Source organism: Petromyzon marinus, chromosome 9, assembly GCF_048934315.1.
Source record: "Petromyzon marinus isolate PM22_M1 ecotype Great Lakes invasive population chromosome 9, UKy_Petmar_22M1.pri1.0, whole genome shotgun sequence".
Taxonomy (NCBI): Eukaryota; Metazoa; Chordata; class Hyperoartia; order Petromyzontiformes; family Petromyzontidae; genus Petromyzon; species Petromyzon marinus.
Genome location: NC_133675.1, coordinates 12,908,070 through 12,922,991, shown reverse-complemented (window position 1 = coordinate 12,922,991; position 14,922 = coordinate 12,908,070). Strand labels below are relative to the sequence as shown.

The 14,922-nt window shown below is 46.9% G+C and overlaps 1 protein-coding gene across 1 annotated transcript; it reads right to left on the bottom strand.

Moving 5' to 3' along the window:
* Positions 1–4,790: 4,790 nt before the first annotated feature.
* LOC116940491 (zinc finger and BTB domain-containing protein 39-like) lies at positions 4,791–14,754 on the bottom strand. Its single transcript, XM_076065917.1, has 2 exons — positions 14,606–14,754; positions 4,791–12,593 (listed from the first exon to the last, which is right to left on the bottom strand). Exon 2 carries the CDS (start codon positions 12,562–12,564, stop codon positions 11,023–11,025), a length of 1,542 nt encoding a protein of 513 aa, XP_075922032.1. The 5' UTR covers positions 12,565–12,593; positions 14,606–14,754; the 3' UTR covers positions 4,791–11,022.
* Between the last annotated feature and the right edge of the window lie 168 nt (positions 14,755–14,922).

Sequence of the window (14,922 nt, the reverse complement as noted above, 5' to 3'; positions counted from 1 at the left end):
CTTTAATTAAGGGATTCGCCAAGACGCATGGGTTGGCCACTGAACACTGCACATAAGCCTCTACAAATTCTTTGCCTTGCACTTTAAACAAATATATTCAGCAAACACCTTAAAGTGATACGTTTGTGGTTGAAGGGGGAAACGGTTTAGGAATGCTGTTTGGTGCTGGTGGCCAGAGTAAGCTCATGGTTAATGTGTTTTGATTGCCTTGCGTTCGGAATGCTATTTTCTGGGGGTGCTGCCTCTGTGGATAGGTTTTCTCAGTTGCTTAACATGCTAACTTTAATGTGTCTCAAGAAGCAAACTGTCTAGCATGTTACTCTGAAATGGTATTTAATAGCATACGTCTTAAAGTCGCTTGGCCTTTTGGGCTGTTGGCACACAACCGTTTCCTTTACTGATATATTGAACTTCTTTCTCGCAGTAAGTAGCCAACCTCGCTAATCGGAGGCGTGGGGGAAGGACAGCAGACTAAACACTAAATTTTGTTATAAAAACAATCTAGATGATTTAAAAGTGCATCGCTCCAGTGGCTTGCTAATATCGGAAGGTAGAGCGTTCCAGACGGCCGCAGAAGCATATCTGAGTGCGCGCGATGCGGTGACCGCCTTAGTTCGACGGTTAGCCAAAAGCCACAAATGGTTCATTTGTGGCAATCACTTTGTGTGTAATAAGTGCGATATATCTTGCAATATGCCTTCCACTTCTGCCTATTCGTCATTTTCAAAATGTACGCAGAGCTAAATTGCAACATGGAAAACAAACTTACACCCGGCACACGACATCAAGTTTACCTCTTAGGGGCCGTCCATAAATGACGTCACGCGATTTTGGACGATTTTTGACCCCTCCCCTCGTCACACGGCGTCACAAAAAGTCAGACCCCCCCCTGAAATATGACGTCACAAAGCTTTGCCCCCCCCAAAAAAAATCATGCTTCAAATCGTTTTAAACTATTGTCATTGTAGTGCGCATTTAATGTGCCGCTGCACTCTGATGTTGTATGAGAAACCATTAAAAAGTCTATTTTATTAAGTAGAACGTGTTGTCTACAGTGAGGGAAAAAAGTATTTGATTCCCTGCTGATTTTGTAAGTTTTGCCCACTGACAAAGAAATGATCAGTCTATAATTTTAATTGTAGGTTTATTTGAATAGTGAGAGACGGAATAACAACAAAAAAATCCAGAAAAATGCATGTCAAAAATGTTATAAATGGATTTGCATTTTAATGAGGGAAATAAGTATTTGACCCCTCTGCAAAACATGACTAGTACTTGGTGGCAAAACCCTTGTTGGCAATCACAGAGGTCAGACGTTTCTTGTAGTTGGCCACCAGGTTTGCACACATCTCAGGAGGGATTTCGTCCCACTCCTCTTTGCAGATCTTCTCCAAGTCATTAAGGTTTCGAGGCTGACGTTTGGCAACTCGAACCTTCAGCTCCCTCCACAGATTTTCTATGGGATTAAGGTCTGGAGACTGGCTAGGCCACTCCAGGATCTTAATGTGCTTCTTCTTGAGCCACTCCTTTGTTGCCTTGGCCGTGTGTTTTGGGTCATTGTCATGCTGGAAAACCCATCCACGACCCATTTTCAATGCCCTGGCTGAGGGAAGGAGTTTCTCACCCAAGATTTGACTTAACATGGCCCTGTCCATCGTCCCTTTGATGCGGTGAAGTTGTCCTGTCCCCTTAGCAGAAACACACCCCCAAAGCATAATGTTTCCACCTCCATGTTTGACGGTGGGGATGGTGTTCTTGGGGTCATAGGCAGCATTCCTCCTCCTCCAAACACGCCGAGTTGAGTTGATCCCAAAGAGCTCCATTTTGGTCTCATCTGACCACAACACTTTCACCCAGTTGTCCTCTGAATCATTCAGATGTTCATTGGCAAACTTCAGACACGGGCATGTATATGTGCTTTCTTGAGCAGGGGGACCTTGCGGGCGCTGCAGGATTTCAGTCCTTCACGGCGTAGTGTTACCAATTGTTTTCTTGGTGACTATGGTCGCAGCTGCCTTGAGATCATTGACAAGATCCTCCCGTGTAGTTCTGGGCTGATTCCTCACCGTTCTCATGATCATTGCAACTCCACGAGGTGAGATCTTGCATGGAGCCCCAGGCCAAGGGAGATTGGCAGTTCTTTTGTGTTTCTTCCATTTGCAAATAATCGCACCAACTGTTGTCACCTTCTCACCAAGCTGCTTGGCAATAGTCTTGTAGCCCATTCCAGCCTTATGTAGGTCTACAATCTTGTCCCTGACATCCTTGGATAACTCTTTGGTCTTGGCCATGGTGGAGAGTTTGGAATCTGATTGATTGATTGCTTCTGTGGACAGGTGTCTTTTATACAGGTAACAAGCTGAGATTAGGAGCGCTCCCTTTAAGAGTGTGCTCCTAATCTCAGCTCGTTACCTGTATAAAAGACACCTGGGAGCCAGAAATCTTTCTGATTGAGAGGGGGTCAAATACTTATTTCCCTCATTAAAATGCAATTTATAACATTTTTGACATGCGTTTTTCTGGATTTTTGTTGTTATTCTGTCTCTCACTGTTCAAATAAACCTAGCATTAAAATTATAGACTGATCATTTCTTTGTCAGTGGGCAAACGTACAAAATCAGCAGGGGATCAAATACTTTTTTCCCTCACTGTATATTTAAAGTTGCGCATTCTGATGTGACGTCACATTTCTCCCCCCCCCCCATCACACGTCACAAATGTCTGACCCCCACTCCCCCCTAGGTGCGTGACGTCATTTATGGCTGTGACCGGTATTCCCGTGCCTCCTCCTGGCTACCCGTAACCCAGATAATGTGAGAAATTCAGTCTTGTTTATAAAAGTATTTTAGCAGTAAATGAGTCGTCAGTGTACAAGTTTGTATGAAGTTATTTCATCACCGTACGTAGCCAACCTTGCTAATCGGTGTTTATTACGTAACATTTTACGAACATAAATTCGGTAAAACCAATGACATTAATAATAGTTTTTTATTTGGGGTTAGATCGCGTAAATGTGTCGTTAAACCCACCACCACCCGACACAGCCAACTAGTAAGGGTTGTCACGTAAACAGAGTACGACGTTTTGCCAGTAATTACAACTAGCTTCATCAGGCGACAGCCAGATTTGTGGAGAAGTCCACCTGTTTCGTTCCTTATATAGAGGCGTAGATGTGGTGACCACGCTTCTACGCTCTCGCGCAAAGTGTGGGGGGGATTACTGAGTTAACGTACATTATGCATGTGCATTATGGTCAGCCCTTAGATCTTGCCCTTCCTGTCTATTGTTTATTAAAATAGCCGAACAAACGGTAATCCCTATTGAAGTACGCTTCCCTTCATAGGCAGCCTTTAAATAATGTATTATTTGATAATTCGCTTGCACACAGCACTAAGGCGGTAGCTATCCGAACGGTTAAAATTATTTTTCTTTCAATTTCGATAGAGTCTCTAATTAGTCTTGGCCAGTAGTAGCTAGTTTTTACACGGAACTTTGTACTCAAATTGTAAATGTTGTGGCTTGGCTCTCCAACACATCAGTGTGCTGTACTAGTGACGGATTGGCCACGTTCTGTTTACGTGACAACCCTTACTAGTTGGCTGTGTCGGGTGGTGGCGGGCTTAACGACACATATTTACGCGATCTAACCCAAAAAAACCCCTCTATTATCGATATTGCTCGCGAAAGCCTCCTGCGTGTTAAACCAATGACATTTGTACACACGTTGTTTTACCTTGTCATCTGATAAAATGTGAAGATGCAAATTATTTATTATAACACTGGGGTTTCTGATTTGGACGAACCAAACCTAACATGCATGTCATGGTCATGGCACGAGGCGTGGCTGGAAAGGTCCCAGTGGCCTTGTTTTGCTAAAGCAGCACCAGGGCTGTGTTCGCATCAATTTAGTAAACACATTCTCCTGTGGAGGGAGCTGGTAGGAACGTTGGGCTGCTCGGTCAATGGCCAGGGTCAACGGCGGCACCACGTGGTGTATTCTGCAAATATGCCCGACTATGAGGGCGGGCACAAGCCGGCGTGAGTAGGTTAAACGTTGAGTTTTATAAGGGCACCACGGGGTGACCAGCCCCTCCCCACCCAACCCCACCCCCCACCCAGCCCCACCCCTCCCAGCCCCACCCTCCCCACCCAGCCCCACCCAGCCCCACCCTCCCCACCCAGCCCCACCCTCCCCACCCAGCCCCACCCTCCCCACCCTCCCCACCCAGCCCCACCCTCCCCACCCAGCCCCTCCCCACCCTCCCCTCTCCACCCACCCCTCCCATTTTTGGATGCACGACGGACGGACGGACACAATAATCCCCTGTGGGCTGGTGTAACCAGGAGGTTCCTACCAGTAATGCGTTTTACTTCAAACTATTAACACGAGTGAGTGTACTCTGTTCAGGGCATGTCACTAGAAGGTATGATGGCCGATGGTCAATAATAACAATAATAAATAAATCATGCTTGATATATACTAAACAAAGCCTTCTTTCTCTGGTTATCGATCTCGTCTGTTGTCTTTATCTTCCCATTTACTTCTCACTTATTTCCCTCATCTGTTGTTTAAGGGCACCTTATGCATCTAAATTGTTAATGTGTATAGAAAGTGAAGTGTGTCAGTTTAGACAATGACACGTTTGATAAAGTACACAATTCAAAATAAGTGCATGATCCTGGTGTACAGAATTGATAACATTGCATATACTTACCGGCCTGATAAAATCAATGGACATTTTTCGTCACAAAAATATTGTACATTTTCCATAAATATACAAATTATATCATTTCGAGTTTAATCGCATTTTATTATTTTAATGTAGTACAAATCTGATGGACTGATCAAATATGCATTTTTCATCGCCTGAGCTGTTACAAATTCAGAACAATATAAATTTTCAACTCTCAACAGTAAAGACAAGTCAAATAACTGTAACTTTAAAATGAGTGCAGATATTTCTTAAGCATATTTTCCCACCACGGCATATACCACCTGCATGAGTTTACAAAAAAAATGTAAATATAGCATAAATTATGAATGGGATAAATTCGAATCCAGATTCGATTATAGATTCGTCTCTGAACCGATGCTCAAATTTCAACCAGCCCTGTGCCATCTGTAGTCTGCGCGTGAGTGGCCACCATGTCACACCACCTCCGATTAACACGGTTGGCTAAGTACGGTGTGAAAGAAGTTCAACATACATACACTGCCCACCACTTTGAGGCGACTCTCGCTCCCCACCTTTCACTCCCCTCTAGATGACTCTTGCTCGTCACCCACTGTCCTTCCACGGGCCAAAGCAAAACATTTTTACCACCCCAAGGTGCCAAAAGGTCAGTTTGTAACCAGCTGATTTCAAATTATTATCACATGACTCACTGTCATAGGTCTGATATCGAAATTGGAAGCACTAAAGTTAACTCACCACAGGCAATACCGACAAATGAACTATCCAGTCTGGACGCGCGGAGTCCCATTCACACTCTCACCGACTCGCTAATTCACCTGCTCGCCCTCCCAGACCGATTCACTTGTCCACTCATGCGATCACCATCTCATTACCCTCACCTACTTGTCCCCTCTCTCACAGACGGACTCGTTCATTCGCTGACTGCCTTGCTGGCCATATCAGGGCAGGAGGTAAAAGCCTGCATCCCCATAGCCACTTATCTGAACCTTATAATTAATTTTCATTGTGCAAAAAATTACAACTTTAATAATCACACCATCCAGCTATGAATGTAATGATTGACGCTCTCCATTGCCCCAGGAGTCATTTATCAAGATGCAGGTTACGAATCTGTTAAATATTAGAACTGTTTGGATTGATCTTTACATTGTATTAATGCCCGTCTTATTTGTTGTCTATTTCGCACGATTATCATCAATGTAACGCACTTTCATAAATTGTGAAAGAACCTCATTCTTACAGGAATTACTGGTATGCATGTTCGCTGAACCTCTTTCGCACCTTACACAGCCAATCGTGTTAATCGGTGAAGTATATATCATGAGCACAATCATTTGTGTTGATTATTTGAAACATACCTTCTACGAGTACAAATATCACAGCCACCGCCATCATTACTACATGCATCATAGGCTGTGGCACAAACGGTCCTTGTATGCACGTCCTTAGCCACGGCTCAGCTCGGGCTTGACCGACTCACCGAGCCAGCTCAAATCCCCGCTGACCTTGAGCAGACTCTGAACATGGTCCAAGCCATATTCAGGATTTCCATGAGCAGAGCCTGGGCAGAGGCCATGGCTGACCCCGCTCATGCATATTTGGAAGCAAACAGAAAGGCTCAAGCCAGAGTCTGAGCCATGACTAAGAGCACGGCCCCGTTGCGTTGCGAATCCTCCATGGATACCCGTGGTGCACTCGGGTATTCAGACGTTCGCGGCTCGCCGTGTCCGAGCCATCGCCGACTTTCCCACCGGGGGCAACAACAACAACAACAGCGGCACCATCAGAATGACACCGACCCACAGCTGTCGGCACTGCCCGCCTCAACGGGACTCGTCGGCCACTCCAGCCATCGGCGCTGACCTTCCGGCATACCTCCATCGACGTGATATACCTCGTCACCGTCGTTTGCAAAAAAAACCAAGAAGAGAAATTACGTTAATGTATGCATGTATGCGTGTTAGTGTGGTGTGAGTGTATGTGTGTATGCAGGTTGTGAGCGTCTACATGTCTTTGCATGTATTATGCATTAGCACGTGTTGTGTGGGTTTTCCCAAGCACATGCGATGCCACTCATGCTTCCATGCACAGCAAGGAAGTACTTATTAAAATGTGAATTACAAAATGTTCACATTGTGTTTAATTGAATGTACCACTTGTTAAAAAGTTGTCACCCACCCTTGATACGCAAAGCAGCCGGGCCGGACTCTGTCTCTCCAGCCACCCTCAGGCACTGCGCTGACCAGCTGTCTCCGGTGTTCACCAACATCTTTAACACCTCCCTGGAGACATGCCATGTACCAGCCTGTCTCAAGTCCTCCACCATCATCCCTGTGCCCAAAAAGCTAAGGCCAACAGGACTAAATGATTACAGACCGGTCGCCCTTACATCTGTGGTAATGAAGTCTTTTGAGCGCCTGGTCCTGGCACACCTCAAAGCCATCACAGACCCTCTCCTGGACCCCCTTCAGTTTGCCTACAGAGCCAACAGGTCTGTGGACGATGCAGTTAACATGGCCCTCCACTTCACCCTACAGCATCTGGACGCCCCAGCATCCTACGCCAGGATCCTGTTTGTGGACTTCAGCTCTGCCTTCAACACCATCATCCCTGCCCTGCTTCAGGACAAGCTCTTCCAGCTGAACGTGCCATACACCACCTGTAAATGGATCACAGACTTCCTGTCTGACAGGAAGCAGTGCGTTAAGCTGGGAACACAAGTCTCTGGCTCCAGGTCCATCAGCACCGGAACTCCTCAGGGCTGCGTCCTTTCCCCTCTGCTCTTCTCCCTGTATACCAACAGCTGCACCTCCAATCATCTGTCCGTCAAACTATTGAAGTTTGCGGATGACACCACCCTCATTGGGCTGATCTCTGGTGGGGATGAGTCTGACTATAGGTGGGAAGCTGACAATCTGGTGACCTGGTGTAGCCAGAACAACTTAGAGCTAAATGCTCTAAAGACAGTTGAGATGGTTGTGGACTTCAGGAAGAATACAGCACCACTCACCCCCATCACCCTGTTAGACTCCCCAGTAAAAATTGTAGAGTCCTTCCGCTTCCTGGGCACTATTCTCTCCCGGGACCTCAAGTGGGAATTGAACATCAGCTCCCTCACCAAGAAAGCTCAACAGAGGATGTACTTTCTACGGCAGCTGAAGAAATTCAACCTGCCAAAGACAATGATGGTGCAATTCTATACAGCGATCATTGAATCCATCCTCACCTCCTCCATAACCGTCTGGTACGCTGCTGCCACTGCCAAGGACAAGAGCAGACTGCAGCGTATCATCCACACTGCTGAGAAGGTAATTGCCTGCAATCTACCGACCCTCGAGGACCTGCACACGACAAGGTCTATGAGGCAAGCGAGGAAGATTATGGCCGATTTCTCCCACCCTGGACACTCTCTGTTTCAGCTACTCCCCTCCGGCAGAAGGCTTCGGTCCATCAGGACCAAAACCTCACGCCATAAAAACAGTTTCTTCCCATCTGCTGCTGGCCTGTTAAACAAGGCCAAGGGCTAACACTGTTTTTAACATTTGATCTACATAACGACACGTTGCTGATATTAACTATGTTTCCCTATTTGTATTTTTTAATTATATCTTAAAGCTATTTTATATTCGATATTTATTTAATTTTATATACTTCAGCCCCTTAGTGTTAGACTTTTAACCCTTATTATAGTAAGACTTGTTTAAAACTTATTTAAGATTTTAGATTCCTATATGTTGAATGTATGCACCATCCTGCCAAAGTAAATTCCGTGTCGGTGTGAACTTACATGGCGAATAAAACCCTTTCTGATTCTGATTCTGATAGTATTATCAGCAATTGTAAGTAGTTGCGTGTTGTAATTGTCCTCGTTTTGTTCTTTGTGAATTGAAAACACATTTTGGGTTTGGCCAGATTCGCTTTTGAATTTGGAAGCTCAGCTTCAGGTCGGATTGAATTCGGCTATGATGGTTTCATCCCATGTTCTACCTTAAATAATAATAAACATAACGTGTATTCTAAAAAAAATAACGTCAGTTCATTCGTTTTATTTATTGAATTACGTTCCAGATCTGCTGGCCAAGTATCCATAAAGCGTGGATATTTTCTTATTAAAATATATACATATACACTGTATAGAGATCGTTCATCAAAAGAATGTTGCAATTCGGAGCATAAATGTTTTGCAAAGGTGAAAACAATGCACACAAAGTACTAAAATGACAAATGATTGAAGCCACACACTTTGCATTCCTAGTCTAACGTGTATCAAATATTTCAGCAGCTATTTCCTCAGATGATCACATTGGTTAGATGTGCACATTAACACCAGTGTGTCTCCCAAATTTCGACTCAAGTATCTTTGCAGCTACAGTACTATATAGCTTTAAAGGTTGTGTGCCTTAGCAGTGATGCCTCATCCTACTCACTCGACTATTACCACAAGATAATTAAAATGTGTAAATGAAGAGCAAACACATCTCATAAAAAAAATGCAGACGGGAAAACACAGATTCAACAACAGATAGGTGCGCATTGTACATACAAAAGCTTCAGCCTTATCCAGACCCCCAGCTCAAAAGAATTGGGTGTGTGGCCATTGTTGGTGGTCTAACCAACATTATAGCCACACGTTCAGTTATTTTAAACAGGCGGTCTGCATAAGGCTGAGATAACTTTTGCACATGCAATGGGCAACTGTTGTGTGCTATTAAATAGACTACAGGAGAGTACACGCACATCAGAATAGGACGGTATGCCCATTTAGGATCAAACTACTGATTTGTTGTAGTTGTTATAACAATGGAAGGAGTTCCATAAAAAAACCTGTTTGACAAGACAGTCCTTGAGATGCCGAGATGCTCAAATCAGCTCTGTCCACCCACACCTCTCACGTAGGGGTGCGCATTACATGGTAGGCAGGGGTCTTTTCTGGTGCTTTTCAAAGATACCATTTGGTTTTAGTCGGTAAAGCCACGTAGATAAAATAAAACAAAATAAAAGAAAACAATTATTCACGACGTTTCAGAGGCAACACAAGCTTCCGTCTTCAGGTGGAATAGTCACAGAAGAATATCTGTCAAGTGCACAGCTCTGAGACGATCGGGTTTATATCTAGGTTAGGGGGGGGGAGCCAGAAAGGAAAGTGGGTGGGTGGGAGGGCTGAGTTAAGCCTTTTCAAAGATACCATTTGGGTACTGAGAGACTGTTTAAGAGTTTTCCATTGTCCTGCTGTCTCAAAGGTTTCTGCAGATCGTTAACTTACACAGGCAGAAATTGGGTAACCTGCAAATGGGAGTCAAATAGTTATTTTGATTAAATATGAAAAGCACACACTCACGTGCATTGCTTTTCTGATTTACGTTATATCAAGCACGTAACTAAACCTCCGGTTGAGGCATTATTAAATTGTTTGTGAAAATAATAAATAGTATAAATCTCTCTCATTTTCAAACAAATTGTGCCGACTAATCCTCCAAGTCCACTCCTGTCCACTGTGAATTGACATGCCTACCGAAAACAAAATTGACTTTCACCTCAAATCGCTTGCTGAAGCTACAATTTATGTTTATATACTCAACAAAGCACTATGTGAAAACGTGTGTACACACAAAAGTATATTAAACGAAGAACCTTCGCTTCCACAATTACTGCCAAATATTATGAAAATATGTGCACTTAAGGAAAAAAAACACATCTTCAGAATTATAAACTACGGATGGAGGGTCGTGCAGTGGTTTCTTTCAATGCCACAAACCTAGCAGCCTGACTTTGACACTCGATTATGAGTAACATCAGTAGCGAGCGACATGGCGAACTAGTTCTGAGCCTACGTTTCACAACCCGCACTGACCAGCGTGGTGAAGTATCATCAAACATCCCTCCCTCATGGCTCACAAGGCGTTGACAGGCCTTAATCCAGAAATTGTATGAAGGGCTGCAACTTATTATTATGGTGTCTATGAAAGCCCCATTTGGAAAATGATTTTAGATTTCTTTTAAGTGTCCATATTTGTGTAATTAAAGCAGTGGTTCTTAACCTGGGGTGCACGCACCCCTTGGGGTGTGAGATGCCCTTTCTGAGAACCAAAGGGGTGGAGGCTGCAGTAAAGGTGAAAACCACTGAACTAAAGTGCCTGAATGCCTGTAGAATACACTGGGGCAATTTTGTGGAAATCGCTGCAACAGTTGTTGCACTATTTTTTACTTTATGAACTTACGGATGGGAGTGTGCATTAAAAAAAACCAACATCTGTATCGTGCTGCCTCATATAAGTCACAAAGTTACATCATGGGCCAGAGTCCAACCCCACAGACTTCCCTCCCATCAGTAGCTGTTGGCCACGGCACTGGCCTGCGCGCCGGCCCTGCTGCCCCGGCAGCCTCTCTGGTGAACGATCAAGCGGCAGCGCATCAGGAAGCGCTTGCCACACGTCTCGCACTCGTACAGGAATACGCCCACGTGGAGCAGCGCGTGCTTGATGAGGTTGCTGATGAAGGTCGACTGCTGGCCGCACACGTTGCACAGCAGCGAGGAGGTGTCCACGTGCGTGCGTGCGTGCGACCGCAGCGCCGTCATCGACTTGAACACCATCTCGCCGCACGTCCGGCACCACACCACGCTGTTGCCGGGCGCCAGTGGCGCCGCCGATTGCGGCGGCGCCGGCGCCGGCGGCAGGGACGGAAGAGACGACGAGGCCGCCCTGACCCCCGTCGCCGCGGGGTCGGCGCGCGCCAACCGGCCACCCTGCCACGGCGCCTTGAGCTTCTTTCCGCAGCTCTGAGCGCGGTGCAGAATGAGCCGCTCCTCCGAGTAGAACTGCTTGCGGCAGTCGTGGCAGTGCAGCGCGGTGACGCCCATGTGCAGCACCACGTGCTGCTCGGCGTTGTTCAGCAGCCGGAACTTCTTGCCGCAGATCCTGCAGCTCATGGCCGCCACGTCCAAGTGCACGGAGCGCGCGTGCCCCCTCACGCAGTCGTCGCTCTCGCCAATGAACTCATCGCACACCTGGCACGGGATGCCCATGGGGATGTCATCCGTGAACTGTGTATAGGGTTCATTGAGCTGGTGGTAACCGATGGGCTTGGCCACGTACGAGTCCTCTTTCACTCGCTCCACCTTGCCGTCGAACTTAATATTCAGGTTATCAAATTCTCTGTAAGCCTCTTCAATGTTTTCATCCCCACCAGCAGCACCCTCACTTTCCAAAGGCTCAATCTTGATTTCACCAACCATTGTGGAGGCATTTCTGATTTTGTCACACCCATCTTCCAAGGGTATGGGGTTGTTCATGTTGATGTGTTTTGACACGGAACAATTCACCAGAACGGCCTTGTCCTCAATGGCTGGCATTGCGGGGACATCTGTACGGTCTTTCTGCCCATCGTTGCCATGTAAATCCTCAGTGAAGGCTTGCGTTCCCTGCTCAATGCTGCCACAGTCGTCGTTTTCCATGTCATTCTCAATATCCTCGACCAAGTTGAAGGGTTTGCAAGCTTCAGCCAGACAGTCCATCCCGAGGTCCACGGCTGCGTAGCAAAGTCCCCGCATCTCCTTACGGCTCGCACGGATCTGCCCCTTGTAAATGAAGTTCACGACCAACTCGAAAGTCCTCATGGTCAGGAAGTCGACGAGGAAGGGCCCCATGGAGCTGCAGGGCACGTCGAGGAAGAGGCTCCGGAAGTACCTGCAGGTGCTGCTCAGCAAGGCCTTGTGGGCCAGGTATCGCCGGCTCTGCACTTCCACGACGACGTCGCAGAAGGAGCCTTTCTCGCGCAGCTCGCACAGCTCCCGCAGGAGGTCCGGCACGTGGTTGTTGCTGGACAGCTCCAACATTTCTTCCATGTTCTCGGCCGTGTCTTCAGACATTTCTGAAAGAGCCTGCCTGGAAGAAGATGCTGTTGAACACAATCCAAATACAGTGTCATAAACCAACAAAGACAACCACGTTAACATTGTAAAAAAAAAAACGTAAGCAGTCGCTCATAGTCACATATGGATATTATTGTAAACATGGCATAGGCAATGGAAGACAAATTAGGTCGGCTCACTTCTCTACCCATTGTAAACAGCAGAAAATGATTTATTGTAATGGCTAAAAGCTGTGGCTCTACCAGCAGCAGCCAAAGATAAGCTAAAACCAACACACACACTCGGCTTTCACGAGATAACATTCTACAGCCACTAAATAGTTTACCTGCAGCGATTTTTTACTCGGAATTTTTTTTTAAAAAACAGGCACATTTGCAAGTCAGGCCCACGAAACAGAAGTGCCTACAATGACCTTAATCGGGCCCTGCCCATGATGGCCAAAGTTATCTAGTAACATAATACAGGTTTCTTTGGGTTAGATCGCGTAAATGTCGTTAGACCCGCCACCACCAGACATAGCCAGGTTTGTTACGTAAATAGAACGTGCCAATTCGTTACTAGTACACCACACCGCTGTATTGGGGAGCAAAGCCACAATATTTATCATCCGAGTACGACGTTTCGCCAGTAATTACAACTGGCTTCATCAGGCGACAGCCAGATTTGTGGATAAATCCTGTTTCGTTCCTTAAATGGAGGGGTAGATATGTGATGACATCACGAGTGAGCCCTTCTTGAGCGAAGTGGCGGATTAATGAATGCATTAAAATCTAGTAGAGTACACATTATGCGACATTCTCTAAGGTATGCGAACCAAACGTTGTCGTCTCCGAAGTGTGCACTACTAAGTCGCCCCCTAATCTCAGCTGGCACAAGCTTCGTCAATACTCTCCGCTCCACTTGCTCGGCTATCCTGAGTGACGTGTGTGCAGTCAATGAACTTCTCTGCCAAGCCGGTGGTTTGTTCTAAAAAAAGGCGTCCATACAAAATGTAAATTGCTTTAAAGTAGCGAATTAATTGATGCATCGTCACCGGATCTGAGTACGTGTGCAATTTTTTTCGATTGGACAACAGGAAGTTGACTAACTTTTGATTACAAGATTTGACCATAGGGAGTCAAGTTAAGTAAAACCGTTGAACAAATAAGAGAGAGCTATCTTAAAAAAGGGTTATCATATTGCGTCAATCGTGCGGTGAATGTCCCACACCGTTAACGCACCCACAAACCACACGTCACCACGGAATAGAACACACGTCCAAGCACAGATCGACACGTCCTGCGGATTATACATCTCGCGCAATTCTCAGCTCCCCGTGGCCACAAAACCGGCCACCACGCCTCCCCCCACACCCCGACAAGAGTCCGGGCCACGCTACCACGAGCTTCTGGGGCACAAGTTGTTGCTGTAAGCGAGCAGCACCTACACAGGCCGGCACGGCACAGGACGGGGGTTTGGGTGACCACCACCACCACCACCACGTCCCTTTGTTGATATTTAGACAGAAACACCTAGCACGGCTGGCTACGTACGTTGCGATATAAGTTCAACGTACACACGCTGCACTAAGTGCTCAATGGAGGCTTCGGGATCGGTTGAGATAATCGCCACCGGTGATGGTCGTGAGTAGGAATTAAACTAGGGGGTCACTGGGAGCGCCAACTACTTCGCCACGGCTCCTCAAACACAACAACCACGAAATGGCGGTGGCGTCACCGAGGCGCCTGGTGCCAGGCTAGGTGCACTTCTAGGCCACGTGAAGTGTGGTCGGCTCATCGACAGGTCACGGGGCAGACCCCGGGGTGCCATGGGTTCACCGGGAAGATTTCCAGATGCACCCAAACTGTGCTTCTCCACTGCACAACCTCGCTGCGTGTTCAATCGCCGGGCGCTCCGCTTGTTGTTGTGAGCGTCGCTCACCCCACCCGCCTCTGCGCTGCTGATGGCGACTGCCTCCAACTGCCCGGTAGCGTCCTTCACGATCCTCGATCTTGACACAGCTGGCAAAGAACAAAACAAAGATATCCGGGTAGCTTACACAGGTTGTGGTTGTTGTTGTTGTTGTTTTCGCTGCTGCAAGTGCTGTGAGCGACCGCCTGGAACAACCACACACCACGTGCCACGGCATTGAAACCCAAGAAACCCGAACGCCTCCAGCCGGACAAAGCCTCGCGTGGTGATTGGCCCGCGATTCGATGTTGGGTAGGGGCGTGGCTTCCGCCTGAGAGGCGGGGCCTGAAAGGTAAGGGGGACGGGGTACCCCCTTCACCAATCCCAAGGGGGGGGGGGGGGCACGCAGAGGTCACACAAGGGGGGAGGGGCACCCCCCTTCACCAATCACAAGACGAGGGCACG

Coding starts and splice junctions, on each gene's coding strand:
- LOC116940491 (XM_076065917.1), bottom strand. CDS start 12,564: ATGTCTGAAGACACGGCCGAGAACATGGAAGAAATGTTGGAGCTGTCC.